This window comes from Acipenser ruthenus, chromosome 3 (assembly GCF_902713425.1).
Source record: "Acipenser ruthenus chromosome 3, fAciRut3.2 maternal haplotype, whole genome shotgun sequence".
Lineage (NCBI taxonomy): Eukaryota > Metazoa > Chordata > Actinopteri > Acipenseriformes > Acipenseridae > Acipenser > Acipenser ruthenus.
In genome coordinates this window covers 28,582,467-28,609,760 of record NC_081191.1, presented here as the reverse complement: position 1 = coordinate 28,609,760, position 27,294 = coordinate 28,582,467, and the positions used below count along the sequence as shown (strand labels likewise).

At 38.2% G+C, this 27,294-nt stretch overlaps 1 protein-coding gene across 7 annotated transcripts in view; it reads left to right on the top strand.

The window, feature by feature from the left end:
- The window catches only part of LOC117394668 (kinesin-like protein KIF13A), a 126,211-nt gene that overhangs the window by 88,772 nt on the left and 10,145 nt on the right, over window positions 1–27,294 (top strand). For 4 of the 7 annotated variants that reach the window (XM_059012765.1, XM_059012761.1, XM_059012762.1 and 1 more), the window contains exons 15-36: window positions 877–963; window positions 1,507–1,682; window positions 3,097–3,307; window positions 3,668–3,830; window positions 4,332–4,475; window positions 5,650–5,799; window positions 6,633–6,797; window positions 7,565–7,738; window positions 9,138–9,289; window positions 9,877–10,009; window positions 11,645–11,791; window positions 12,840–12,875; window positions 15,171–15,270; window positions 15,881–16,007; window positions 18,601–18,656; window positions 19,106–19,230; window positions 20,078–20,254; window positions 20,865–20,957; window positions 21,794–21,946; window positions 24,379–24,456; window positions 24,585–24,635; window positions 25,171–25,282. In XM_059012765.1, coding sequence (XP_058868748.1) covers window positions 877–963; window positions 1,507–1,682; window positions 3,097–3,307; window positions 3,668–3,830; window positions 4,332–4,475; window positions 5,650–5,799; window positions 6,633–6,797; window positions 7,565–7,738; window positions 9,138–9,289; window positions 9,877–10,009; window positions 11,645–11,791; window positions 12,840–12,875; window positions 15,171–15,270; window positions 15,881–16,007; window positions 18,601–18,656; window positions 19,106–19,230; window positions 20,078–20,254; window positions 20,865–20,957; window positions 21,794–21,946; window positions 24,379–24,456; window positions 24,585–24,635; window positions 25,171–25,282 — 2,810 coding nt within the window. The remainder of the gene's footprint in view (window positions 1–876; window positions 964–1,506; window positions 1,683–3,096; window positions 3,308–3,667; window positions 3,831–4,331; window positions 4,476–5,649; window positions 5,800–6,632; window positions 6,798–7,564; window positions 7,739–9,137; window positions 9,290–9,876; window positions 10,010–11,644; window positions 11,792–12,839; window positions 12,876–15,170; window positions 15,271–15,880; window positions 16,008–18,600; window positions 18,657–19,105; window positions 19,231–20,077; window positions 20,255–20,864; window positions 20,958–21,793; window positions 21,947–24,378; window positions 24,457–24,584; window positions 24,636–25,170; window positions 25,283–27,294) is intronic. The other 3 variants (XM_059012763.1, XM_059012768.1, XM_059012764.1) reach the window with 2 other exon arrangements.

Genomic DNA, 27,294 nt, shown 5'->3' with positions numbered 1-27,294 from the left:
TGACCATTGATTTTTATTAAAACAGCAGTGACCTACGATGGTGCTGCAGGTACTGTAAGGTTAGTCACCATTGCTACAGTTAAGGTTAATTTCAGACAAGGTCAGTTATCTAGACTCCCTAGTGGAAGTGTATGTTCTCAGGAATCATTGTTTTGTGTATAAAGACTTTTCAATGTGTGAGTTTTTGTAATGGGTCACAATGGGATGCTTATATTCGGGTGGGATACTGAGCTACCGTAGGAGTCTCATTTACAGAGTCCTTTTAATTTAAAGTACCTATACATTAATGTTAACAAAAATGACCTTGAAAGGCTATTAACTGTCTACAGTTGCCCTATTTCTGCATCTGTTTAAGAAGTGCACTAAATACCATAAGCTTCATTCATTCTTTTTTTAGTCGACTTGCATACCTTAGTAGCATTACATGAATAACCAAGCACATTGTAGCAAACAGTGTGAAACAATGTTCCCTATTGTGAATTCCAGAACCATATCACAGCCTCCCAAAGCTTTTAAATTATTATTCAAATAATAACCTTGTTGGTTATTCACTGATTTTCATTGACACTCAATAATGGCTCACCCACCAGTTTAATGACTGATAACCAACAGGAGAACTGGAAAAATCATTCAGTGGCAGTGCTGTCGTATTCGGGCTTTCACAGATTCACCAGGGCTCAGTGCAGACTTAGAGGTGGACTTGTCTTCATGATGTGTGAAGACCTTTTTTTTTTTTTTTTTCCAGACTCGGAAGCAGAACGATATTCTTGTCTGAATGGAATTTTAACTTGTCCAATCATATCATTTGTGTGGAGCGTAGATTTTAAACGGCATATAAAGTCGAACGTTCACATTCTATTTTTCTTCTTTGAACAGAACCTGTGTAAATGGAACCGTGATCTACTCTTTAGCCCACCTGTGGCATGGGGATCGGATACTGTGGGGAAACAACCACTTCTTTAGGTAATGTATATGTTTATTTTTTTCTTGGTAGAGGGAGGCATATGAGTTATTATCCCCTAATAACAGGTTTAGTGGGGGTATTTGTAGCAATATTCAAATATCATATTTATATATTTAGGTATTTTACAGTTGCAGTTTTATATTACTATAAACAAACAATTAGATTGGAACTTGTTCCAACTTGACACTGACATGTATTAGCACTAATTGGATCCTGTGAAAGTAGGTCTCATGACCTGGGAATGCAGATTTTCTGTGACCACTTAGGCAAATGAAGGCAAACCTCCCTTGGACATTATCACAGTTATTCAACATACTTCCCCATGTAGATCATGCAATAGGAGAAACACATTTAAATTCTTTGCATGATCTCCATGGGAAGTAAGTTGAATAACTGTGATAATGTCCATGTGAGGTTTGAGAACATTTAGGCAAACGATTCCTGAGATCCTATGTTGCTTACACATATAGTCTTATATAATGTTGATGAAACAATGGAAAGGGCTTCCTTCCTCTCAACTCTTTTTGTGCTCTTTGCTGTAGAATCAATTTGCCTAAGCGGAAGAGAAGGGACAGATTAAAAGAGGTCGAAAGAGAGTTGATCAAAGAAGGATTTTCAGACCATGACGTGGAGACGGGGAGCGAGGCTTCATCTGAACAAGACTACAGCTATGAGTTTGCCCAGATGGAAGTTATGATGAAAACCCTGAACAGCAACGGTAAGAGTTTGCTAAAAATGAATGCTGCATCTTCATTTTATCTGTAAGTCTTTCTGAAGTATTAGATAGAAATTCAGTTTGCATGTTTAAGTCTGATTCCACCAGGAACGCTTATTATTATTATTATTATTATTATTATTATTATTATTATTATTATTAAAACCCATCTTGAAAATATTAACTCTTTGTGTTTTTATTAATAAAGGAAACACCATTTGAAAAACTCCAAGCCAAACAAGTATTGGAGTATTGTTTTGAACAGCTGTAAAAAAAAAAAAAATTAAATACAAAAAAACTGTTGAATCTATTAGCCAAACTATTAATTGTGTTTCTTTTATAGTTTTCCTTTTGTTTTTATAGCAGCAAGGCATTAAATTGATTTGGCCAAATAAGTCCTATGAACTGCAGTTTAACGAGAGTGTAGAGGTGAATTTATCAAAATCATCGGTGGCAGTCAGTTTGAAAAACGCTTTGCACTGTTTTATTGCCAGTCAAGCTGTTCGATCATTATTTAATTATAAAATCAATGTGATGTTTTTCCAGCATTGCCTGTTCTTGGTTGAGCAGTGAGGTGAATATATCTGCACTAATTGGTGCACCTGCTTCCCTGAAGTATTACTCTTAAACCCAATCAATTATGTTTAATGTGTTTTATAACAAACTAGGCCAACACATTTATATCTTAAAGCTGCAGTACCCAACCCTCACAATCAAGTTCATTTGTAAAAAATATAATTCCTGGGTAACTGTTCACTGCATTCTTCCATAGTTACCCCTCTGTGCAGTGTATTTTATCAGAAACTTGTTGGCTGCATTTTCAGCTGTCTCCCTCTTTGTGTCATTTAACAACTTTCTGAACTAAAAACAGGCCGACTCATAGTTGTAGCTCGGGGAAAACAAACTAGGGAATCTTCTATTTGTTTTAATGGTAACATCTTTATTAGAAACACCAATATAGTTTATATTTGGCCTTATTAATGTGTACAACAAAAATAATAACCTAGTCTCCCTACACATGTATCAGTGGGAGCGCATAAATTAAATCTGGAAATAATATTTGAAAAATTTAAATCCTGTTTCACAAAGGTTTGAATGCCTAGTTTTTCTCTGACTTCAAACCTTCCATATTAAAATCTACTGTTAACTTTGATGCTTTCAATTTAAGTTTTAACAGGCAGTATTGCTTCACCCTTCAGTGATACGAAGGATTGGGATATGAGCATAAAAAAAAAAAAAAAAACTTAGCCAGAGGAATTGGTTCTTATTGATGGCCTGGGAAATAAAGTCAATTTACTTTCCCAGAATCATCCAGTGGGTCTGGGGCACACCTCGTGCTGTCAGACTTGGCATTTAAAGTGGCCCCCAAGTGGACTTCCTCATTGCTTGTATAGACTCGTCTCTGTGCTCGCTGCAGACCCCATTCAGAACGTGGTGCAGGTCTTGGAGAAGCAGTACCTGGAGGAGAAGAAGAATGCCCTGGAGGAGCAGCGCGTGATGTACGAGCGCGAGCTGGAGCAGCTCCGGCAGCAGCTCTCCCCTGAGCGACAGCACCGCAGCAGCATTGACAGGCTCTCCTTCACCTCCCAGACCGAACAGCAGAAGGTCAAGCTCTGGTCTGAAGAAAGGTAGTAGTTCTTATTTATTTTTTATATATAATTTAAAACACGATGGACCCGATTTTGTAAAGGTTTTGCCTGGGTGCCCCATTTATTATTATTATTTTATGTTATATAGACATGGTTTAAAATGGCACATATTGTACTGCACATACTGATCAAAGAACATGTGGGGAAAACAATCAAAAAGAAAAGGCAATATTAAAAAAGTACTTTTAATACTGACAAAAACAAAAAAGGTATATTGATACTTTCTTGTCACCGTCTCATTTTTTACTGGTGCTCCTGAGGACCTGAAAACTGCTTGTTTTGTATCGGTACAAAATAAACTGAATAATTGTTTTTCAAAATGTATTTTCCCATTTCTAGAGACGAGCTGTTCAGGCAGAGTTTATCCAAGCTGCGCGAGCAAGTAGTCCGAGCCAATGCACTTGTGCGAGAAGCCGACTTCTTAGCGGAGGAAATGAATAAGAATACAGACTACCAGGTGACGCTCCAGATTCCCGCTGCCAACCTCAGCGCAAACAGAAAGGTGATTTTTGTCTAAAATATTTAATTGTCCAGTATAATGAACTCCAATTTGCTGACAGTTGCTTCAGCTTTTGTTTCTGAGGGTAAAAACAAGTGAGCTGGTTGATAGCTTTTTTTAACTTTTAAATCAATGTGTCATTGTGAAATTAAATAAAAAATAGTGAATGTGTTTTTTTTTTTTCAAGCTTCACACTTTTTGGATAAATGGAGATTGTACTTATTCATATAAAAAGAGGATGGCGATCCATGGCACAGGGGTGTTGCTCTAGTTCTACAGCAAGGTTAATTTTTCTCAGTAAAATATTCAATTATTTTATGAAAACAAAGAAGGCAAAGGGTATATTTGAGTGAAAACAGAATTTAAATATGTTATTGTCCAGAGATATTGCTGTTTATAACTTAATTTAGCTAAACTATAGTAGAATGCAGAATGAATGCTTGTTGTGACTGGGCAGAGTTTTATTTTTCATCCCATTTTTATATTGTGCGTTTGCTTTTCCAGCGAGGAGCTATCGTGAGCGAGCCGGCTATCCAGGTACGGAGGAAAAGGAAAGGCACCCAGGTGTGGACCATTGAGAAGCTGGAGAACAAACTGGTGGATATGAGAGACCACTACCGCGACTGGAAAGAGCACACCGCGGAGATCGTAAGTACTGGAACCTACCTACCTCTGGACTGCGTGTTTTATTTGGTTTAAAAATTCAAACTAAGGTGTTTTGAACCCTATCGGTCCCAGAGTTCAAAAAGATAATACCTTCTCAGAAAAGATCACTGTGAGCATCTTAATCCAATCAAATCTCATATTAGTTCAAACCCAAGACTGGTTTATTTATAGCGACTACAGTGATGAATCTGCATTTGTATATATTTCCCTTGGGGAAATGACTTCACATATAACAAATCAACCAATCATAGTTTACAACTGGTCAAAATTGAATTATACAGTGCCTTGCATAAGTATTCACCCCCCTTGGACTTTTCCACATTTTGTAGTGTTACAACCTGGAATTAAAATGGATTTAATTGGGATTTTTACCATTTGATTTACACAACATACTTAAAACTTTGAAGGTGCAAAATAATTTTTATTGTGTCACAAAAGTTAATTAAACAAAAAGCAAGGCACTGTATTTGGTCATGTGCACAGGTGTAATTCTGTGCATAGAACAAACAGCACAATTCTGAGGAAAACAATATCTCCACGTTTTACTCTATAATAGTTGCTGAGTACGGTCTGTTTTTGTGAAAAATATTTTAAATAATGTGCAGGAGAGGATAGTGGCCACAAGCAGTGCTGCAACCTTATAGCCTACAGAGCATCTCAAGAATACTTGTTAATTGCAGAATGCACACACAACACTTTCTAAAGGGCTAGTGACTTTTGTAGCCAAAACCAGTATTTAGATTATTATTATTATTATTATTATTTATTTCTTAGCAGACGCCTTTATCCAGGGCGACTTACAATTGTTATAAGATATTACATTATTTTTACATACAATTACATTATTTTTTACACATTATTTTTACTTACAATTACCCATTTATACAGTTGGGTTTTTTTACTGGAGCAATCTAGGTAAAGTACCTTGCTCAAGGGTACAGCAGCAGTGTCCCCCACCTGGGATTGAACCCTCTGACCTACAATATCTATTTTTTTATTATTATTGTTATTTTTATCATCTATTTGTATGGGGTTTTTTAAAGACCTTTTAAAACTACTTTGTCTTGTTTTTTCATGTTTTAAATAATCCAGTGTCTGCAATCTGACATAACCCACTTCTAAGAACCGTCTCCTTTATGTAATTTTTTTTTTTTAGCAAAGCAAGTTCAGTGACAAACAGGGTGACCCTTTCTATGAGGCCCAGGAAAACCATAACCTCATTGGTGTAGCAAATGTTTTCTTGGAGTGCCTTTTCCATGACGTCAAACTTCAGTATGCAGTTCCCATCATCAGCCAGCAGGGGGAGGTAAGAGCAAAGGGAAAAACAATGCAACAAGCATCTGTTGACCTTTCTGGAGTGCTATTTTAAGTACATGCATGGTAGCTAATGTCAGAATAGCTTCCACATGATTTCAGTCACATGTAGCTGAGTGTAAAGTGCTGTGTCCTTCAAGAATGTTGTTTTGAGAGTTACACTTTTATTTTAAGACAAAGAATAAAGAAACACCTGCTGAAAGACAAGGATTCCTAAAAACCCTTACACATTCATGTAATTTTACAATGCTATTGTCACCACACTGTCAAAGCCTCGTATGTCAGACAGTTATAAAATCCTTGCATGATAAATGTATTGGTGATCTTGACCTTAACCTCTGACCTTATGCGGTTGTCATATTGAAGTTGACACTTTGAATGGGTGTTTGTTACAATAAGTTATTCTGTATTCTGTGAATGTAGTTCACTGCTGCTATTTCCTTGCTGGCAGAGTTTTTGAAGGCCATGTTTTGGTAACTCGTTTACCTTGTCATGTTAAACAAGGCAAGGAGATGGTACTGGTTGTGGCTCTCTTTGGCTAATGTAGCTTAGTTTTTATAGGTCAAGTTCCACATGTTTCATCATGGCCGTAAACTGAGCTTAAACACCTCCTGGCAACATCATGATGCACTTTCTTTGTAGCTAGTTTGTCTACATTGAGTCTACAAAACCTGACCAGATAGCTGTGTTCAGCCGCTTGGATGACCAGTGGAAATACCCAGTTTTGTTGCCACAGGCAGCCGTAGTGAGCAGAAACGGGGCATTATTTACGTTGTTGCATTAAACAAGGCAAGGCGATGGTACAGGCTGTGGTGTGCTCTGTAGGTTGCAGGTAGACTACACGTGGAGCTGATGCGGGTCAGTGGGGCTGTTCCTGAGCGTCTGGCAGGAGGAGACGACTCTTCTGAGAACTCCAGTGAGAGCGGCAGCTATGAGGTGATGGACAACAATGGAGAAATCGTCCACATTGCAAAGAAACTAGCATGCAGGGTAGGTGCCATTACCATACATAGCAATTGGAAAATAACTTTTACTGAGATGGAAATTAGAATTTAATCGCCATTCCTGTTCACATTCCAGCTGAAAAGTGACAACCAAGGCTTTAAAATCTTTTTTTTTTTACTTTTCCTATTGGCTTCAGCAACATTTTCATTGGTTCTCCTGCACTGAATCTTCTTGTTATTTTTTTGTTTTTTTTTAATCACATTGTTTACACTGCATCCTGGTACCCAGTCACTGGTGGCAGTCTGTTTAATGGTCTGGCCTCACTTCCATAGACCTGTGTCTCACAGCTGTGGTCTCTTATTAAAGTAAACTAAAGAACAACGTTCTAGAGCTCCAAGATAATGTCACGAGATCAGATGGACCATGCTCACAGCTTTAAAGAATGTTTTGAATTATGTTTTCTGTCATACTTTATTTCTACACTACAGTCAACAGCAGTCTTGGAACAGCTTCATGAATATACCACTTTATTTAATATGTCAAACTTTAAAAATATATAATTCTTTAAATAACTCAGAAGTTAAACCTTTCTGAATAGGTCTCATCGCTTTTAATCGAATAAAAGGTTAGAGAATGGATTATAAAGCCTTGGTTATCACTCCACACTAAGGAATGAAAAGTTGGCCATTTTGAAATATGTTTTTTTTTAAACTAAGTGTAATAGAGTACGTTTTTATACCAACCTTGATTACAAATGTGCTATGGGCTGTTTCCTTTTTGGGTATTTTACAAATTCCCTTACCTTCTTCCAGGTGAAAATCAAAGAAGCCACAGGTCTACCCCTGAACCTTTCCAACTTCGTGTTCAGTCAGTACACCTTCTGGGATCAGTCTGAGGCCACTGTTGCACCACCTATGGTCAACCCTGACATGCTGTCTGTGAAGAACAAGGATGCACAGTTCACAGTGAAATTTGAGCACTGTAAGGTAAAAAAAATAAATAAATAAATAAATAATGCAGCTGGTGTTTACAATGTTGAATAAATGTCAACATCTACCATAATGACTATTTTCATCATTTTACACCAATTGTACTTGGATCATTAATAACAGGTACAGGAGATCCTAGTGCAAAGCTATTGGAAATTACTTTTACTGGCATGAAAACTACCATTGCTACCAAAGTAGTAGTAAAGTAAGCTTTAAAATGTGTTTTCTAAATGTATTATTGGCATTATCAGCATTGCCCTGGATTTTCCACCTTCTCGTATTGAAAATGTAATTTGTTAGATATCACAGTTTGATGCACAAGCAATATGAAAATAAATTTAATTATAAGAATAAAATACTAATATGACATAGGTGTAATTACAGAAAGTGTGATTTTTAAAGCATTTTTTTGCCTAAAATAAAATGTCATGTCTTAATAAAGATCAGTGCAAAATAGAGACCTGTTTTTCGCAAATACAAAGTAAAACTAAGTGCAACATACTTTTAATTAAGTAATTACTATCATAGTCAAGGCTCAGCCGTTACCATAGACACGGTCTGAAGGGAAATGGAAGCTCTGACTAGCGAGTCATTCAATGAAAGCTGTGATGGGAGAGAAGAGACGTTTGTTTCTAAAATGCCTAAATAGTGCATAACATTAAACAACGCTACAAAGAATTTGAGCATGAGGGGATGTATGCAGCTGAAAGTGACAAAATAATGATGTGCAGATTTTGCAACTGTCGGCTGGAATGGGAGTCGAAATATACCATCATTGAGCATTACCTGTTTTTTCTTTTTGGAGAAAGTTAAGTCTTGTATTTTGTGTTAGTATGCTAATTCTTTGTTTTATTTCACGTGGTGCCAACTTTGCACTGGAGCAAATGCTGTTTTGGTTTTGAATGGATTTGAATGAATGAATCTGCTTTGCTTAGTGTTTAAATACTGAGAAACCCCAAGCTTGTTGTATACTGGAGCCTTGCTTCAGTGCAATGGGATTGAAATACAATTCCTATCGTTTTTAATAGGTAGCTTGCTGTATGTGCAATTATGACAGCCCCACAATAGTAGAGCAGTATAAGTATATATATTTTTTATTTTATCTTACTGTATTTCTAGAGGGCATGGGCAGTATTCACTGTAAATAGGCAAAAATAGTGGGGGACTTCACGTACATTACCGTTACTGCCGTTAATGAGAAATGATGGTAACTAAATTATTTTTCTGTGCTTGGTCTGTTTGTCAAAAAATAAATAATTTCACAGGGCTCTGTCTGTTCTGTCCTTTTAAAACACTTCTGTCTTATAGTATCCCTGTGCTCTGTGCTGAAAGCAGAGCATTGCCTTTTTCAGTTCACGCTTGCTGTTAACATTGATGTCTCTTGCCTTCTTTCCAGGACTACGTGGTTCACGTGACAGAGGAATTCCTGGAATTCATTTCGGACGGTGCCTTGGCGATCGAGGTGTGGGGTCACCGATGTGCAGGAAATGGCAGGTCACTTTGGGAGCTGGACGCAATGGAGGCAAAAACACGAACACTCAGAGACAGGTACATATATAAGCATAGTCTTCCTGCATTGCAACCTTAGATTTATTTCTTCAGATGAGTACAAAAATAACATTTATTTCCAACAATAAAGGTGCTTTAATTAATTAATTAATTAATTAATTAATTAATTAATTAAATTTTACTGGGGGAGGGTTGGACAGCACCATTGCAATACACGGAGACAAAACAATATATTGATGGGGATTCTGCAGGGAGCATCGCATTGGCACTGATACTCTCGCGGGTTAGGGAGGCATAACCAGAAGGGACTGTTTCTCCTCATCACGCTACACCTGCAGGGCTGGCCTTTGTCCTCCAGAGGCCGATAGCTCGCTGACATGCACCCTGGTTGGAGAAGAGGAAGCTGGCTTGGTTGTGGGATCGGAGGTCATCCACTGAACCTACAGACCTCCTGAGCTCTGTGTGGAATTGCTGCAGTGAGAGGAAAATGAAATTGGATATTCTAAATTTGAGGAGAGCTTCTCTTAAATAAAATGTGTATATTACAGTGTAATAAAGGTGGCTGTAGCTAACAAATCACTGTAATGCTTTCTGAGTACCAGTTCCTTTTTGTTTTTCCCCACTAGATGGAGTGAAGTGTCTCGGAGGATTGAAATGTGGATTTCCATCCAGGAGCTCAATGAGATGGGGGAGTACACGGCTGTGGAGCTGCACCAGGCTAAGGACGTCAACACTGGTGGGGTCTTTCAGCTCCGGCAGGTACGGGAGAAACTTTGAGTGATGGAGCAGGATTTTCTATACTGTGATTCGACCAGTAATTGTGATCAATTTTGAAATGACTCTGTAGGTCTTTCATCGATTACACGCTAGAGCAGGGGTGTCAAACTCATCTGCCAGCAAGGGCCATTTTAAGTTAAGAGGGCCATTTTAAGTTAAGTTCACTTGGTGGGCTGCACCATAAAAAAAATACATAGTAATGTACCTGAAAATGTCAATAGAAATTGTATGTAGGCCAATATACTCTCATATACTATACACAAAACACATTACCCCCACCCCATGATTCCTAGTCATCAAAAAGTATGCAGGCATGGTTTTAATTATATTAATTAATATTAGTATTTCATAGAACAAAAATAGGCAGATAAAACTAGAAGCAGCTTTCCTAGAACAGACAAAAAAATAATAAATCACAAATGTAATATAATGAAGGAAATAGTGTTTTACTTTTAATGGAAATCTCAAACGGTAAAAAAAAATAATAATAAAATAAAAGATGTCAGAGTATATAATACGTCTCAATATTTAACTTCTATTCCAAAATATAATGTTTTTAACACCACTGGGGGAAAAAAAAAAGATACTGGCAGTCAGTTTAGTAAACAGTACCACTATGAAATTGACCTTTCTATGACTTCTGTCCGGACACTTGGCACTTCTTTTCTGGCACCAGTGTCTTGATATCTGGCTGTATATCCTTAGCTGTGGCCACTCGCAACACAGCAGCCAAGTGTTCATCCGTAAGCTTTGATCTGTGTTTTGTTTTGATTTTGCTAGCTTTTCACTGCAGCGCTTGTAGCCTTCATCATCAAATTAATCTTTGTGTAACTCTTGAATCTCTCGGCACACAGTGAAGTGAACAACATTTTGGTTTCACACATGTTGCTGCCACAAATTCAGCTTTGCTTTGAAAGCACCTCTTCATTCATTGTTACGATCTGTTTTAGCCCTTGAAGTTTCGGGTTTCAAATGTTCATTTGCTCAGTGAGGTCAACAAGAAACGCAAGATCTAATAGCCATTGTGGACTACTGAGCTCCACAAGATGTTTTCCACGTTCCGACATGAGTCCTGTGTTATTTGATGCAAGTGAAAGAACTCTTTCAGCACTGCCCCACGACTCAGCCGTCGTACATGGGTAAAATACAGTAATTGGCTAATGGGAATGTCACTCATACAATGCAGACTGCACATGTTAAATACACGTGTTCTATTAAAGAGGCGGGTTGTTTTAATAAAGAATTCCAAAACGATACAATACATTAATGCAATTTTAGAAACGAATTGGCGGGCCGCCAAAAATTGCCCCATGGGCCAGATGTTTGACACCCCTGCACTAGAGGATAACCAGGCATCCATTGAGGGAAGATTGTTCACCTTCACCAGTTAACATGACCCTGGGTGGGTTTTTCAGCATTGAATTCTGGGATTCCAAAATTCCTGCAGAAGTAACTGACTCAATATTTGATACCAAAGGCAGATATTTATTAACATAATGTCTGGTAGGTACTCATTAGGTTTTTACCTGAATTTTAAAGCCTGATTTCTAGACTGGACTAGTCTTGTGGACTGTCTTTTGTATGTGTGCAATGGTGGTGTGGTTGTGTCCTGCACAGGGTCATTCTCGCAGGATCCAAGTCACCGTGAAGCCTGTCCAGCAGTCCGGCACGCTGCCTCTCATGGTGGAGGCCATTCTCTCAGTTTCTATTGGCTGTGTTTCTGCTCGATCAACTAAACTGCAACGCGCCTTGGACAGCTACCAGGTAACACAAGTTCATAGGGGAGGAAAGAGACTATTATCTATATTGACGTTTTACTAGGTAAACCCTTGAAGACTCATTAGACCCTTTTCATAAAGCGTAATTTACTCCTATGTTTTTGAACGGTAATAAAACACCTCATAAGAATCTAATTACAGTAATGAAGCCAAAATGTTCGTCTTCCTGGCTTCTTATAGTTTAGTGGACTTGAAGTTGGAAGGTTTACTACTCAAGTGTCCATACATACTGTTATCAGATTGTCTTTTTTTTTTTTTTTTAAAGATAAAATGAATGAGTGATTTTCAGATTACTTGTGTATATTGACATACCATGGTGTTACCCGTCTTTTAAACATGTATGTGATTAATTGATTCCAACATATAATTTCTTGTACATAAACCTTCATATCTACATCTACATACATTTTTTTCCATTAACCATACCATCCTAATTCTATTTGCGTACCATTATGTCATACAGAAATAGACGAGTAGTTTTTAGATAAGCACATTGTCCAGCCTTCCCTTCTCAAATGTATTGGTCATATAGACACGTTAGTATGTTCTACATAGCTGGCGTGTCTTACTGATCTAAAACCGCCAATATTAGGGGAGCCAATAGGAGATCAAAGATATTGCTGTCATTCTGTCTCCTACATGACTCATTTCAGACATCATTTTTTTTAATAATATTAACCCTCTTTGTTATAGCCTTTGATAAGACTCAGACCATAGTCACTGCACTCAAAAAATATGTACAATAAATAGTAGTGCTGAAAAATAGGAAAATAACTACTTGCAGAATGGACAGATTTAGAGTTATTAAAAGTAATAATTAGTAATTAAATATTAAGTAATTAAATTACTTAGGATACTATTTTTTTGAGGTTTTAAGTAATCTTTGTAAATTTCTTTACTTGATGTTATTGTTTACATTTTACTCTACAAAAATTGTTCACCTTATACCTTACGATACAATTCTATTTAATGTGGTTTTTTTTTTTATATTGCATGCTGTTGTGTTTTACTGAGTTTTTATTTTCTTCTACCAGAAAGAGGATGTTGGTGATGATATGGATAGTTATCAGGTATTATGACTACTGTTGCTATGGATACTATGGCATGAGGCACAGCGCTGCTAATGGCAAGCTATCCATACATGGGACAGGCAATAATCAAAATAACTGGGGCTACAATCATGATCATTAATACATTAATACATGTTTTTTGTTTTGTTTTTTTAAACAATGTGATGAGCATTGAACTGCCGCCTTAAGGGACATTCAGGGTCAGATTTGCTAAGCTTTTGCTCACTAGGATTTCTTTGGGGATTGTCACATCGCACCCTGCACGTGTTTTGACAAATTCTTTGCCCCAGTAGCTCTGCATTTATTTTTCAGTCCAATTTCTTGTTGCAGTGTAGTCAATGGTATAGCATATGTGGCAATGTAGCTATCAGACCACCCGGAGGTTAAAAAAGGTTGTCAGTACAAGAGGAGTAAAGGAGTTGGTTAGTTGATGAGGAGGGTAAAGAACCCCTAAAGATAACTTTTACATTTACACCCGACTAGATTGACAGCACTCCAGTCCCACCTACAGAACATTTAAACTGCACTTCATATTCACAAGTAGAATGAATCCCCCACCCCCAAAAAGAAAAAAATGAAATACAGAAATGCTGGCAGGATGTAATGGACATACGTGTTGACCCAACCCCAACAAAATGCCCATATTCACACCACTTGAAAAAAAAGATATACCTGGGATTTTATTAATTATTATTTACAAATTTTCCTTTTTGAGAAGCATAAATCATAAATCTAAAACACTGTTTCTTTTGCACTTTTGATTAAACGTTGATACATGGGTTTTGTTAAAGCCAAAGCAATGTTAAACTAGCCACCATTCCAGGGTTTCTGAAGAAGATATGAATAGGTACCAGATGTTGAAGATGGTAAAGGTATTGGTCACCCATTTAGCTTTTGAGGTGTCTAAAATGGTGGTCTTTGAACAGTTAGCTGTATATTCAGGTGATCATTAGAAAAAGGTTATTGCAAGATAATCATATTTCTAAAAGAAAAGTGTTTTACACATAAAGATTTAAAGGAAGCGTAGACAAAGAATATCCCAAATGTCCCAGTGAGTAATCTTGATGGCAGATGCATTTACTAACTTCAGCTGGCTGTATGTTTACTTCTTGCCACTGCTACATTTGTTGAGAATTAAAAGAAAAAATGTTTTCCTGTTTCTGAAGCATGGCTGCATGATTCATTTGCATGAGAATATCATTGTAAATCTGTCACAAGGGAACCTAATCTGAAACATTTAACAATTACCCTTCTTCGCAAGCACCTACATGCACTGACCTGGTTAATTAACGAAGATTTAATGAACATGACACAATTATACTTTGATTTGACTGGTGACGTGTAGGTAAATGGTTTTGTTCCATATTGTGGTGGTATTATTAAAGTACAGTGCCCCCTCTTCATAAAGGTACCTTTTAACATCATGAAAATTATTATGGTGCCAGTTTCCCCAATAATAACATTTCACTTAAACGTGCATGGATTTGCAGTGGAAGATGTATATATTAGTGCAGTCTTTTCACTACAGTGGTATTAAGAGGAAACACTATTTCTAACTGCTTCTAATTGAATAAAAATATGGACAATTATGAGCATACTTGCAGAGGTGTAGGTAGTAATTCTGTATTTTTGTAACAAAAGGAACAAAACTGTTTACAGTGCACTTCTCTACATTAAAAATGTTTTTAAAACAGTGTAGGGGAGGGCAACCTATGCTTTTAATTGTTTAGGTGTTTTTATGGATTATTTAATTCATTTTAAAACAGGGCTTTGTCTTCCTAAAAACATGTAATTCTGCCCAGATATTTTAGTAAAATGCTAATTGCAATTAGTGTCCAATTTACGCTCCGTACCAGATCAACCAGAAGTTGTCAATACTAACGCAATACAGAATATTGTGTGTTTTTTCAGAACATTTACATTCTTGTGGAGTCTACCGAATCTTACCTTTGTTGTTTCATCTAAAATAATATTTGTCACTTGAGGGATAAACACAGTGTATGAAAACGTTGGTAGGATCTACAATCTCTGAACTCTGTTCAGTAATAAACGTCACTGAAGAGCTCGATCACGGTGGATAAATGGTTAGGGCGGACATGTGACGGATTACTGTATTATGTAGCTTTATAGCACAGACAGTGCTGCTAATGAATTGGCTTTGCAAGCCGATTTTGTTTTAAATCCTTGAAGAAATTGCCCCTTTTTTGTTTGCCCTCCCCTGATAAGCCTTGTAATAAGATACATAGCAGGTGTCAACAAGTCTTCGTCCCCTTGTTTGTTCTTGTAATTCAACAGGAGGAAGATTTAAACTGTGTGAGAGATAAGTGGTCTGAAGCATTAATAAAGCGCAAGGAATACCTGGATGAGCAAATCAAAAAAATCATCAATAAACAAGGTTTGTGAAGAAATGCATGTCTGTGTGTGATATCGTTTCTCCATTAGTTTTAAATACACTAACCAAGAAATGGTAGCAATAAAAACAGATGTTTTATATAAAATTCTTCCACAGTCATTTCAGAACAAGGTCTGCTTTATAGCACTTGAATCGGGTGTTGTACTATGCATAATCAGTTTGGCTAGTCAAAACTTGAGTTTCACTCTGTTGTGAATATCAGTATTGGATTTGGAGCAGGCTATGTGATTTAAAAAATAATTGGGGGATTTTTATCATAGTTTAGAAGCTCACAGTAGTCCTCAATCCATCCTGTCTTTCAGAATTCCCCTTGTTTGGATATACTATTGAAATTACCAGGTGCCAGGAATTTGAGTAATCAGACCCCTGCTAAATTATCACCAGTATGAATAAGTCTTACCAGTCTGTATGTTTACTATTAGGACCTGTTCATGTAGCTCTAGGGGAGGAACAGTTTATTTAACAGTGGCCTGATTGTTCAAACTCCTGGCTCCTGCTCATTTAAATAATATAATTAATAGAGGTTCTGAAACCCAGGATGGGTGAAGGACTAGTATCTAACCCTGATCGTATTTTGTCTTTTTACCCGCAGAGAAAACGGACGATGACATGGAGCGGGAGGCCCGTCTTGTGGAGCAGTGGGTGGGGCTGACGGAGGAGAGGAACGCAGTCCTGGTGCCCGCGCCAGGCAGTGGCATCCCAGGAGCACCTGCACACTGGTGAGTGTCAGCAGCAGAGACCCTGAACCACTTCCCAGAGGTTCTGAAGCAAGAGGGCTGCAAGAGCCGTAATGAGAACCACATTCGTTTTTTTACAAATGTTTTAATTCCTGGTATGGACCAGCATGGCTTATTCTACAAACAAAATTAATAGAAACTGTTATGCTATAGTCTATATTTGAATACTATTGGAGGAATATACAGTATTTTACATGTAGCTGAACCCCCTCAATCATTTTCAGAGACTGTTCATTGGGATGGCATCAGCAAAGCCTCCATGTTAAAGATAATCCAATGGGGGTAGTTTGAGAGATTTTCACCCATTGGTTTCAACTAATTACAGTGTGAATAGCAAGTCTTTTTTACATTTAAAACATCTGCACATACAAGAGTTAATGTAGCTTTTATTAACCCTTCTCTGCAAATGTCTGTGTTATTCTCTGTGCGCTGATTCAGTAACAGGCAGCTTGTTTCCTTATGGCCGCCCCTATCTGATGCCAGGGGCAAGTATGACTATTCGTGAGATACGCCCTTTTTTTTTTTTTTTCGGCTTGTCTCGGCTCCTGTCGCTCCCACTCGGCCATTGAATTATTTTCTCGGCTTTTTCCGGCGAAAAAACGACTAGAAACCCGTTTTTTTTATGCTGTCGGACAGGGTCCGACATTGGACCGGATAGGAATAATTGCAAAGGGTTAACGGTCAAAAACAGATGTGAAAAAGTATTTCGTATTTTTGCAAAACTAAAAAATGAATAGCTGTCAGTCCATGAGGTAAAGTTAAAATAAGGTCACAGGCCCAACCTGAACAGATCAGAGATGGAGTCTCGAGACTTGGTCTCGGTATCTAGGCCAATCTTGAGGCCACATTTTAAGGTTTCGGTCTTGGCATGTCGGGTCTGCCGTATGAGCAGTCTGTTTCAGTCTTCAGCAGTTATTACTTTCCAATGGTCTGTGCAATTGTGTTGACATTGAAGAGCATAAGTGCAATGGTGTTCTTGTTATGGGTTGCAAAAGTTTTTTTTTTTAAATGATCAATATGGCCGCCAAACCATGTGACCAAAACGTGTCATTTTCATATCACCAGTACTTCACGTTAGTCTCTATGGTCATATAAAGTTTCATGACTGTAGTGTATTGCACCTTAGATTTATGCACGAATGTATGAAAATAGAGCTGTCGTGATGGCTGCCACACCATGTGACCAAAGTCCGCCATATTGACCATGATACAACATCCCATAGTCCTCTACATCCGTGTCAAATTTTGTGCGTTTTGGTGCAGCCGATAAGAAGTTATAGGCAGTTTTATAGCCAGTTGCGTATGTTGATGATGTCATGCATCACCGTTTGACCTTTAGGAGAGGTCAGAGGTCACGGGCGGTGACATTTTTTCATAGAGCACATATGACTTCCTATACGTGTTCCATTATAACTATGACCCTGTCGGCACACCCTAGGAGTTAAAATTTCAACGTAAATTCCAATATGGCCGCCGGGCCGTCTGAGCAGTCTGTATCAGTCTTCAGCAGTTATTACTTTCCAGTGGTCTGTACAATTGTGTTGACATTGAAGAGCATAAGTGCAATGGTGTTCTTGTTATGGGTTGCAAAAGTTTTTTTAAAATTATCAATACGGCCGCCAAACCATGTGACCAAAATGTGTCATTTTCATATCACCAGTATTTCACGTGAGTCTCTATGGTCATATAAAGTTTCATGACTGTAGTGTATTGCACCTTGTATTTATGCACGAATGTATGAAAATAGAGCCGTCGTGAAACGGTTATTTGTGCGTCGCGGCCATGTTTTGTAACGAAAAAGCGTGGATTTTACAAACGGTAGGAAGGACCTGGTCATGAACATGCGTGCCAATGTAGGTGTCGATTGACGTTGCGGTTTAAGACAAGAAGATTGTTGGATATTTGGCGCCAATCCAGCGTAGCGGGCAAAGTAATTGTTCAATCGACCTCGATTGAAAATATGTTTTTTTATAGGCCATTGCTGCACTATCTGCTGCCATAATAATTTAAAAAAAAATATATGAACATAATTTAGATATTTTCTTTAACGTTGTGTAATCAAAGAAACTACAAAATAATATTGCAAAAGTCTACCGGAAGCCAAGCCGTTCATGTTAAATTTAGAAATGTCACATTTTTTAATTTCAGTTTTTCATTGTACATGAAAAACTGTATGTATCATCAATATGTTAATGTAACATTATTCAGCAGGTTTCATTCGACTTTGTGATGCAAAATTTGTTAATTCTATAGGATAATGCTGTAAATCTATCTTTCAGTGGCCTGTATGGATTTTTGGCATACGTACATACTTCAGTTTTCCAGAATTGGTACATTGTGGGAATCGTTCTTCTTAATTTGATCAGATTATGTATGGGCATTTGTTGCAGTAAGATACCCAAGATAATGTTAATCACAACACATGGTTCTCCTCGTAACGATATTAAGTATTTAAATTTTTATGTCTAGTTCAGATTCATTATTGCGGATGTTTATGGCAAAAAATCAAAGTGACCTCCTGTAATACACCAAAAAGATGTATGAATTAAAATATAAATATCCTGATTTTGTTTCAGGGCTCCCTCCCCTGGAATGGAGGCTCATATTCCAGTCCTCTTCCTGGATTTAAATGGTAAGATATATAATGGTAAGATATATAATGTTTTGAACTCTTTTATTACCCAAATGGCTCACCCGGTAAAGGGACAACTATGTGGTGTGCAGGATATATCCTGCAGTTAGGGGACACCTACAGGGTTGGGCCTTGGTAGGGTGCAAGCATCCGCTATCATTCTCCTGGGTGTAATAAAGCAGTTAGTTTGGGGTGGTTCTCCTGAGCTGTTGTGGGGAGTTGCTGCTGTGAGGGAACATCTAAAATGGGGAAAAATACCAGAGTAAATTATCTGGACACACCAAATGAACATTAATAATGGAATGTTTGGTTGAAATGGCAGCATTTTTTAGTACGAACTATAAATCCCATTTAATATTCATTCAAAGGACATTTTGGTACTATGAGATGTGTAGTGCTTTTGGCTTTCAGTATTGTGATGCAAACACTGTGGATATTCTCTTAAACAGCTGATGACCTCACAGTCAACGAACAGCTAACGGGACCTCATGCGGCAGGAGTGAACTCCATTCTACCGAAGGAACACGGGAGCCAGTTCTTCTACTTGCCTGTCATCCAGCACAGTGATGATGAGGTACTACAGACTCATTAATGAGGGAGGATGTGTAAATCAAAGTGTTCATATTTTTACATTGCTGAAACTCGGGGTAGTGTAAGGCCTCAATGGTAATCTGTCTGAAGGACACTTAACAGTGTTTTAAATAACACAGGTCTTAGCTAGTAGAGTTAACCCTTTGCAGTCCATTTATTAAGTGCGCGTCAGGCGCGTCAGGTCCAATTTATTTTCACAAGCGCAGTTAATTTTAGACACGCTGTTTAAAAGTATTTTTTTCCAGTCAAACAGGTTTAAAAGGCCCTGCATATCAACAAAACACTCACTAGGCATCTCCAGCCCCGCCCCACCCTTTCGTTCGCTATAGCTTTCACATATGCTAAGAAATAAATAATATGATCACTCGTTTTATCACCAAACGAGTGATCATATAATCAATAATGCGATCCAAGTCATTATTTTATTACTATAACATCTGAAAAAAGCTCTGCAAATGTCCATCATGATCTCTGAGCACTGATGCAGTAGCAGCCAGCTTGTTTCATTATGGCCGCCGTTATCTGATGCCAGGGGCAAGTATGGCTATTCATGAAATACGCCCTTTTTTTCGGCTTGTCTCGGCTCCTGTCGTTCCCACTCAGCCATTGAATGGTTTTCTCGGCTTTTTCCGGAGAAAAAACGACTAGAAACCCGTTTTTTGCATCTTTTTGATGATGTCGGACAGGGTCCGACATTGGACCAGATAGGAATAATTGCAATGTCGGACCAGGTCCGACATAGGACCGCAAGGGGTTAATCATTTTAAATATAGAACTGTTTTTGTACATATATCTTTAATTATACTGAACAGTTAGCTTTTTTCTGCCAGGTGTTAGCTGTTGCTTCTTGGGACTCTTCAATCCATGACTCGGTGCACTTAAACAGAATTACACCTCAAAATGAGCGGATCTATTTAATTGTCAAGGCTACAGTTCAACTTAGCCATCCAGCTGCTATGGAGTTAGTGATAAGGAAGAGGATTGCAGTGAATGTTTACAACAAGCAGGTAAGAACAGTCTGGTTATAGAAAAAGGTGACGCTTTAACAAACTGCTCTATACTAGAAGTTCAAGGTTGAATCCTGTCAAAACAAAAACATACATTGAGCTAGTGCTGCTGTCTGCGAAAAGAAGAGAAAGCTAGAGTGGATATATGAGCTAGTAAACCTTTTTGTAATGCTGCTGATTTAAAAAAAAAAAATAATAATCATTAATGACAAAGCTGGTTAAGGCACCATCTTAACTGGTTACTTGGTTAAGTGGTTACTTTTAACAATATATAGTAATCTCTTATTTAGTTATAAAGAGGTAGCTAAGAGACTACCATTTGTGTTCTGCATTATAATGACAACAGTGTTTTCAAGTGGAATGGAATAAAAGCCATAATCATACCTACTTCAAATCTGTTATGTACTGTAGAGGGGGATATTATTGCAGGGTGGGGTCATTTCTTTTAAGAAGCCTTAATTCCCATTTTTTATAGGAAGTTGAGCTTGTGCTTTAAAATTACAATGTTTGCTCATTTGTGGTTTTGTTTACTTACTTTGCAAGACATTTGAGTTTGGAAAATGTATATTATACTAAAGTTATATTCCTTGTGTCTGCCATGTTTTTTCAGAGTTTTACACAGAGTCTGAAGAGAAGAATGTCCATGAAAAACATTCTCTATTCCTGTGGTGTCACATATGAAATAGTGTCGAATATACCAAAGGTAAGGAAATGAAAAAAATGTCTGCATGAACTGCTTTGTTTTCATTCTTTTCATGAACAAGAAATGTCACTTTTTTATTCAATTGTAGAATGACCAATGATTTCTGAATCATTATTATGTGTATAGACAGAAGAAAAAGAGAACAATAAACCATGGGGGCTAGGTGGCACACCATGCTAACTCAGTCGTTTCTCATGCCTTTGAAGTTGGCTCAGGTCACCACTGAAATTAGTTTGGTTGTATCAGCTGTGCCCCCAGTGGACATTAGTCTGCATCACAAAATCACCACACAATTTGGCACAATTGTCCATCTCTGTTTGAAAGAGGCCTAGGACTGAAGTATGGGTTGTTCAAGTCAGGATTAAGGAGTGTCCCTAGATCTGGGAGGGGAAGCTCTCGTAGGGCCTGCTGGCACCATGTTTGACTGCAGCCAGTCATTATCCATGACTTTGTGTTCACAGGCTACAGTCCTTCTGCACCTCCCTAAGATGAAAAAGCAAACAAAGGATGTTTTCATACTGTGTCCCTAACTTTTGGAACTGTATTCCGCATTCAGTTAATCTGTTCCTGTCTTCACTCACACACGAAGGCTGTTTTTTTTAAAAAGGGCATTATTTATAAAAATCATAATTTTTCTTTTGTTTTAGATTGTGTTATTTGCTTCTTTCTTGTTAAGCGATTCATATCTTTTTACTTTAAACCAACTAAAATCACATTTAAGGGGATGGTTAGCAGGCTTTCAGGCCATAATTGTTGGTCCTTTCTTTACAAAAGGTAGTAGATTGTGGTTTGGGAAGTTAATCGTTTACTTTAATTCTGCTTCTTTGAAAACACAGGCATCAGAGGAGACTGAGGACAGAGAGACGTTGGCACTCATGGCAGCGAGGGGAGAGAATGAGGGTTCGGCTGACGGAGAGACATACATTGAGAAGTATACTCGTGGAGTGCTGGAGGTGGAGAATATCCTGAGCCTGGAGCGGCTGAGACAGGTACAGCAGGAGTAAAAACAATCTTACCTAGGCGTCCAGTGCTAGTGAAATTGTGCAGTAAAAGAAGATCTCTTCTAGCCTGAATATCAAATAGGGGTAAGTCTGCAAGCCATTCTGCAACAGGATGTTGCAATGGTCAAATATCGTCTATGAGTTGAAATAAAGAAAGTGGCCATTTAAAGTGGTCCGTGGTTGCTTATTTCAGAGGACTAGTTTTATAACGGGTCTGACGCATTTAAAAAAAAAAATTTAAGCAGCAGATGAAAATGCAACATTTCAATCTATCTGTAGTCTGTGAAGCTGCTTTTTTATTTTTTTGGTTAATATCATTGGTATGCCGAGTCTTCAAAACTGAGCTGTTAGTTTAACACTAGAACGACCGTGTTTTATAGGCATACCTAGAACAACAATGACCGGTCAATTTGACCGGCATGTTAAAAACAACATAAATATTATCATGAAAGGACTTTTGAATATCGAATACTTTTATTCAGGAACGTCATATAAAGCATCTACACAACCAAAACATTGTAAATAAATGGACATTTGAACAGAAATGTGTTTATATACAGACATTGCATAACACATCCTCAAAAAACCTTAAATAAACAAATATTTGAAAAAATAAATATACGCAACTGAAGCTATGCGTTTATATACAGACAAACTATAATCGAAATGACATGAGTAAATAAACAATTGAACAGAATGGGCTTCAGTCAAATGTTTGTGTCTATACAGTTATATAATGTACATACAAAACTGTACAACTGAAACAGTGTAAATAAGTATCACATTTTTTTAAATAAACGTGTTTACATTGCCTACATAACAAAGCGCAACCGAAGCTATGCTTTTATATACAGACATACTATAATCGAAATTACATGAAAAAATAAACATTTGAACACAATGGGCTTTGTTTACAATTGTTTACCAAGTCCAAGTGTTGGCACAAATCACACACATACTGCTTTTCAAAATATGCAGTGCACTTACTGCATTTGCTGCATCAGAATCTTGTTTGGTAAAATTTGCAGTAATTCCAAATACTCTCTCCTGTCCTGCTTAGAAAAACATGTGACTCATAGTAACCAGTGCAGACAGAGCCTGGCACTGTGAGCTGTCAAGGCTGATTGATGGGCTATCGAGGCACATTGAAACAATAACAATGTCAAGAGACAGCTCACTTGAGGAATGCAGACTGATACAGACTCAATACAGCTGCAAGTCATGACTGATAAACACAAATAATGCCACAACATTTATGTTTTATATGTATCGATCAATTTGACCACAACTGGTCCCCGGTTCAAATCCCACCTCATTGTGTGACCCTGAGCAAGTCACTTAACCTCCTTGTGCTTCCGTCTTTCGGGTGAGATGTAATTGTAAGTGACTCTGCAGCTGATGCATAGTTCACACACCCTAGTCTATGTAAGTCGCCTTGGATAAAGGCGTCTGCTAAATAAACAAACAATATTTTATCTCGCTAATTTTTGCAGCTACGCAATTCTTTTTGTCAGGGGAATTAGTAAATATATTTAGGAAAAGTTAGGAACGCACAGGGCCTTATCTCAACCCTTAGCAGTCCATTTATTCAGCGCGTCTCAGGCGCGTCAGGTCCAATTAATTTTCACACGCGCAGTTTATTTTAGACACGCTGTTTAAAAGTGTTTTTTTCCACAGTAAAACAGGTTTAAAAGGCACTGCATATCAACAGGACACTCAGTACTGCATCTCCAGCCCCGCCCCGCCCCTTGTTCGCTATATTTTTCAAATACCCATAATAGTACATACCAATAAATCATCTCTTGATCACTCGTTTTATCACCAAACTCCTCAATAATGCGATCCAAGTTGTTATTTTATTACTATAACATCTAAAAAAAGCTCTGCAAATGTCTGTGATGTTCTTTGAGCGCTGGATGCGGAAGCAGCTATCTTGTTTGTTTATGTCCGTGTTATCTATGTGGTGTCGGGTGTATCAGTATTCATGAGATACACCCTTTTTTTTCGGCTTCTCTCGGCTCCTATCGGTCTCACGGTGCCATTGAATGGTTTTCTCTGTTTTTTCCGGAGGAAAAACGACTAGAGACCTGTTTTTTGCGTCTTTTTGATGATGTCGGACAGGGTCCGACATTGGACCTGAAAGGGAAAATTGCAATGTCGGACCAGGTCCGACATAGGACCGCAAAGGGTTAAACACACGCACAGCAATTTAAATTTAAATTCCAGAAACGGTCATAATGACCGCCTTGGTCATTCTAGTGTTAAAAATGTTTGAAATGTGAGATTCAGAATTCTCTCTTTTGTCTGTTTTACTGCTTAAATATATGAGGTCATTGCTGTACCTTACAGTACAGTAAATGCATTTTCTTTACTGTTATTGAAAGCATATTAATCTTCTGCCTCCTTAATTTTTTTCACAGGCTGTCACAGTTAAAGAAGCACTTTCTGCAAAAGGAAAGCATATAAGGAGAAGCGTCAGCACACCTAATGTCCAACATGTAAGAACAAAACATGTATATACAACACTGATATAAATACACCAGATAAAGGAAAAGTTATGTTAAATACATTTAAATACATTACAAATGTTTACCCTAAACATATCCTCCTTACTTCTTGTATTCAGGTGTCCTGTAGCAGATTAGACCTCTCTGGATGTGATGAAGATGATTTCAAGGTAGGGTTTGTCTGATAGTGTAAAATCAAAATAAGATATTTAAGAGAAATGCATCAATACTTTGTTATAACCAGCAAGGAGCTTATCCAATGTGATGACACTGGGTCAATTTAACCATCAGAATCTAGGCATATATGGAGACGACTGCCTGTCTTTTCTGTCACAATGATAGCTCTCAATTTGCAAATGACCTCCATGAATATGATGTTTTTGTGTAGAAGTGATAGAACAGGACAAGCTGACAAAACAAATCATCTTGGTTATCCATGGTGGACAAACCTCACAAGTTATGCTGTTTTTCTCCAAGAACCAATGTTAAAGCCAGGACAATAAGTCATGTATAGTCGATTCCAGTCTAAAGTGGATTTAATGAGAGTACTATTACACTGAAGCTTCATTAATTTGGGCTGGTGGTAATATTACAATAGGTCAGATGGTGTACAAGTTACGACCACCAAACTTACTTAAGTTGTGTCTGGAGACGAATTTCAATTTGGTTCCCTTTTACTGAATACTTTCCTGTCTTTCTTTACAGGGTCGTTCAGGAAGCCAACTCGACATATCTGACTGTTCTTCCAACTGTCAGGACTTATCGTTGTATGGCACACTGCCCAAGGACTCCCCACGCAAGAGTAAGGAGAATACTGGTAAAATAAATACAAAAATACATCACTTGATACTATGGCTGCACCGATTAAGATTTTCTTGGCTGATACCGACAGCCGATATCAATTTGGATACTGATAATAATAGATAGTGCAGGTAAGCTATGGTAAACTACTAGAACAAGACATAGGGCCTATATTTAAACCCGTTTTATAATTATAGATGTTAAATTAACAGATGTCGGTTACTCGCTGTATTTATGACAAAAATGAACAGGTATTGTTTACTTGTTGCAATTTCAGAAAATGAATACAAAGAGTAACATGTTAAGTATTATATTGTGTGCTTGACAGCAATTTATACATTTGTTTTACAACAGTCACACAAAAATAACATTTTGCATTTGTACTAGTAAAAACACTTCTGTACAAGAGTGAGTTGTTCTCGTTTAGTTTTTCAACTTCAGAATTCAGCACTACGTGGCAATGCCTAGAGGTTGGAATAATGGCAGGATGCACCATTTATCCACTGGCTTTTACCATGGCAATGGAAGTAATCATTAGGGCATCAAAATGGGTAGTAGGAGGAGAGCGCTTGGCTTCTGGAATGCGACTACCACCAATTCGAGCATACATGGATGACATGACAACCATGACTACAACAGTAGCCTGCACTAATCGGTTATTGGGCAAATTAACCAATAACATTGAATGGGCACGAATGCAATTCAAGCCCACTAAATCAAGGAGCATCTCTATAATTAAAGGCAAAGTAGTAGATAAAACATTCTTCATTAATGGTGAGGCAATACCAACAGTGTCTGAGAAGCCAGTGAAGAGTCTTGGGAGATGGTACGACGGGGATCTAAAGGACACAGTTCGTGTGGGAGAAGTTAGACAACAAGCAGTGGAAGGGTTGAAGAGCATAGACAGCTGCGCTCTACCAGGCAAACTAAAACTCTGGTGCTTTCAGTTTGGTCTACTGCCGAGGTTGCTGTGGCCACTGACTGTGTACGAGGTTTCTTTGACAACAGTAGAGAAGCTGGAAGCTTTAATCAGTTCATACATCAGGAAATGGTTGGGAGTTCCACGCTGCCTCAGCAGAGTGGGACTTTATGGTAAAGGAATACTGCAGCTACCAGTCTCCACTCTAACCGAGGAGTTTAAGTGCGCCAAGGTCAGACTGGAAATGACATTAGTAGAGTCACGTGACAAATGCGTAAGGGAGGCAGCACCTGTGTTGAAAACTGGAAGAAAGTGGGCGGCAAAGAAAGCTGTGGAAGATGCAAAGGCTGCCCTTCGAATTGGTGATATCATGGGGCAAGTTCAGCATGGAAGAGGGGGTCTTGGTCTCAGTTCAGCTCCTCCTACATGGCACAGGGCATCCCCAGTTCAAAGGAGGAAGCTGGTAGTCAACGAGGTGCAAAAGCAGGAGGAGAGGATGAGGTGTATAAAGGCCATTTCCCAGGCCAAGCAGGGAGAATGGATGAGATGGGAGAGTGTGGAACAACGCAAGATTGGCTGGCAAGACCTATGGTCAGTGGAACAGAGTAGGATCAGTTTCCTCATGAGGTCAACATATGATGTTCTCCCATCACCACAGAACCTAAACCTCTGGGTAGGAGAGGATCCCTCATGTCCTTTGTGTTCATCACCTGCAACATTAAGGCACATTTTGACAGGATGTAAGGTGGCTCTTAGCCAAGGAAGGTTTACTTGGCGCCATGACCAGGTGCTGCGATGTTTGGCCTTAGCATTGGAAGACAAGCATAACACGACCAATAAGTTGTCACCTTTTCCATCAAAACATTACACACAAAAGACAACATTCCTCCGCCCAGGAGAGCAACCACCAAGAAAAGGTGTTAAAATCAATCCTCGCCCAGGACAACTGGAAGCTGCTAGAGACTGGAAAATGCTGGCAGATGTTGGTCAACGGCTTATTTTTCCACCTGAGATTGCCACCACTAACCTTCGACCAGATATTGTCTTGTGGTCTGGATCAGCACGCCTTGTTCACCTGGTAGAGTTAACAGTGCCATGGGAGGATGCTG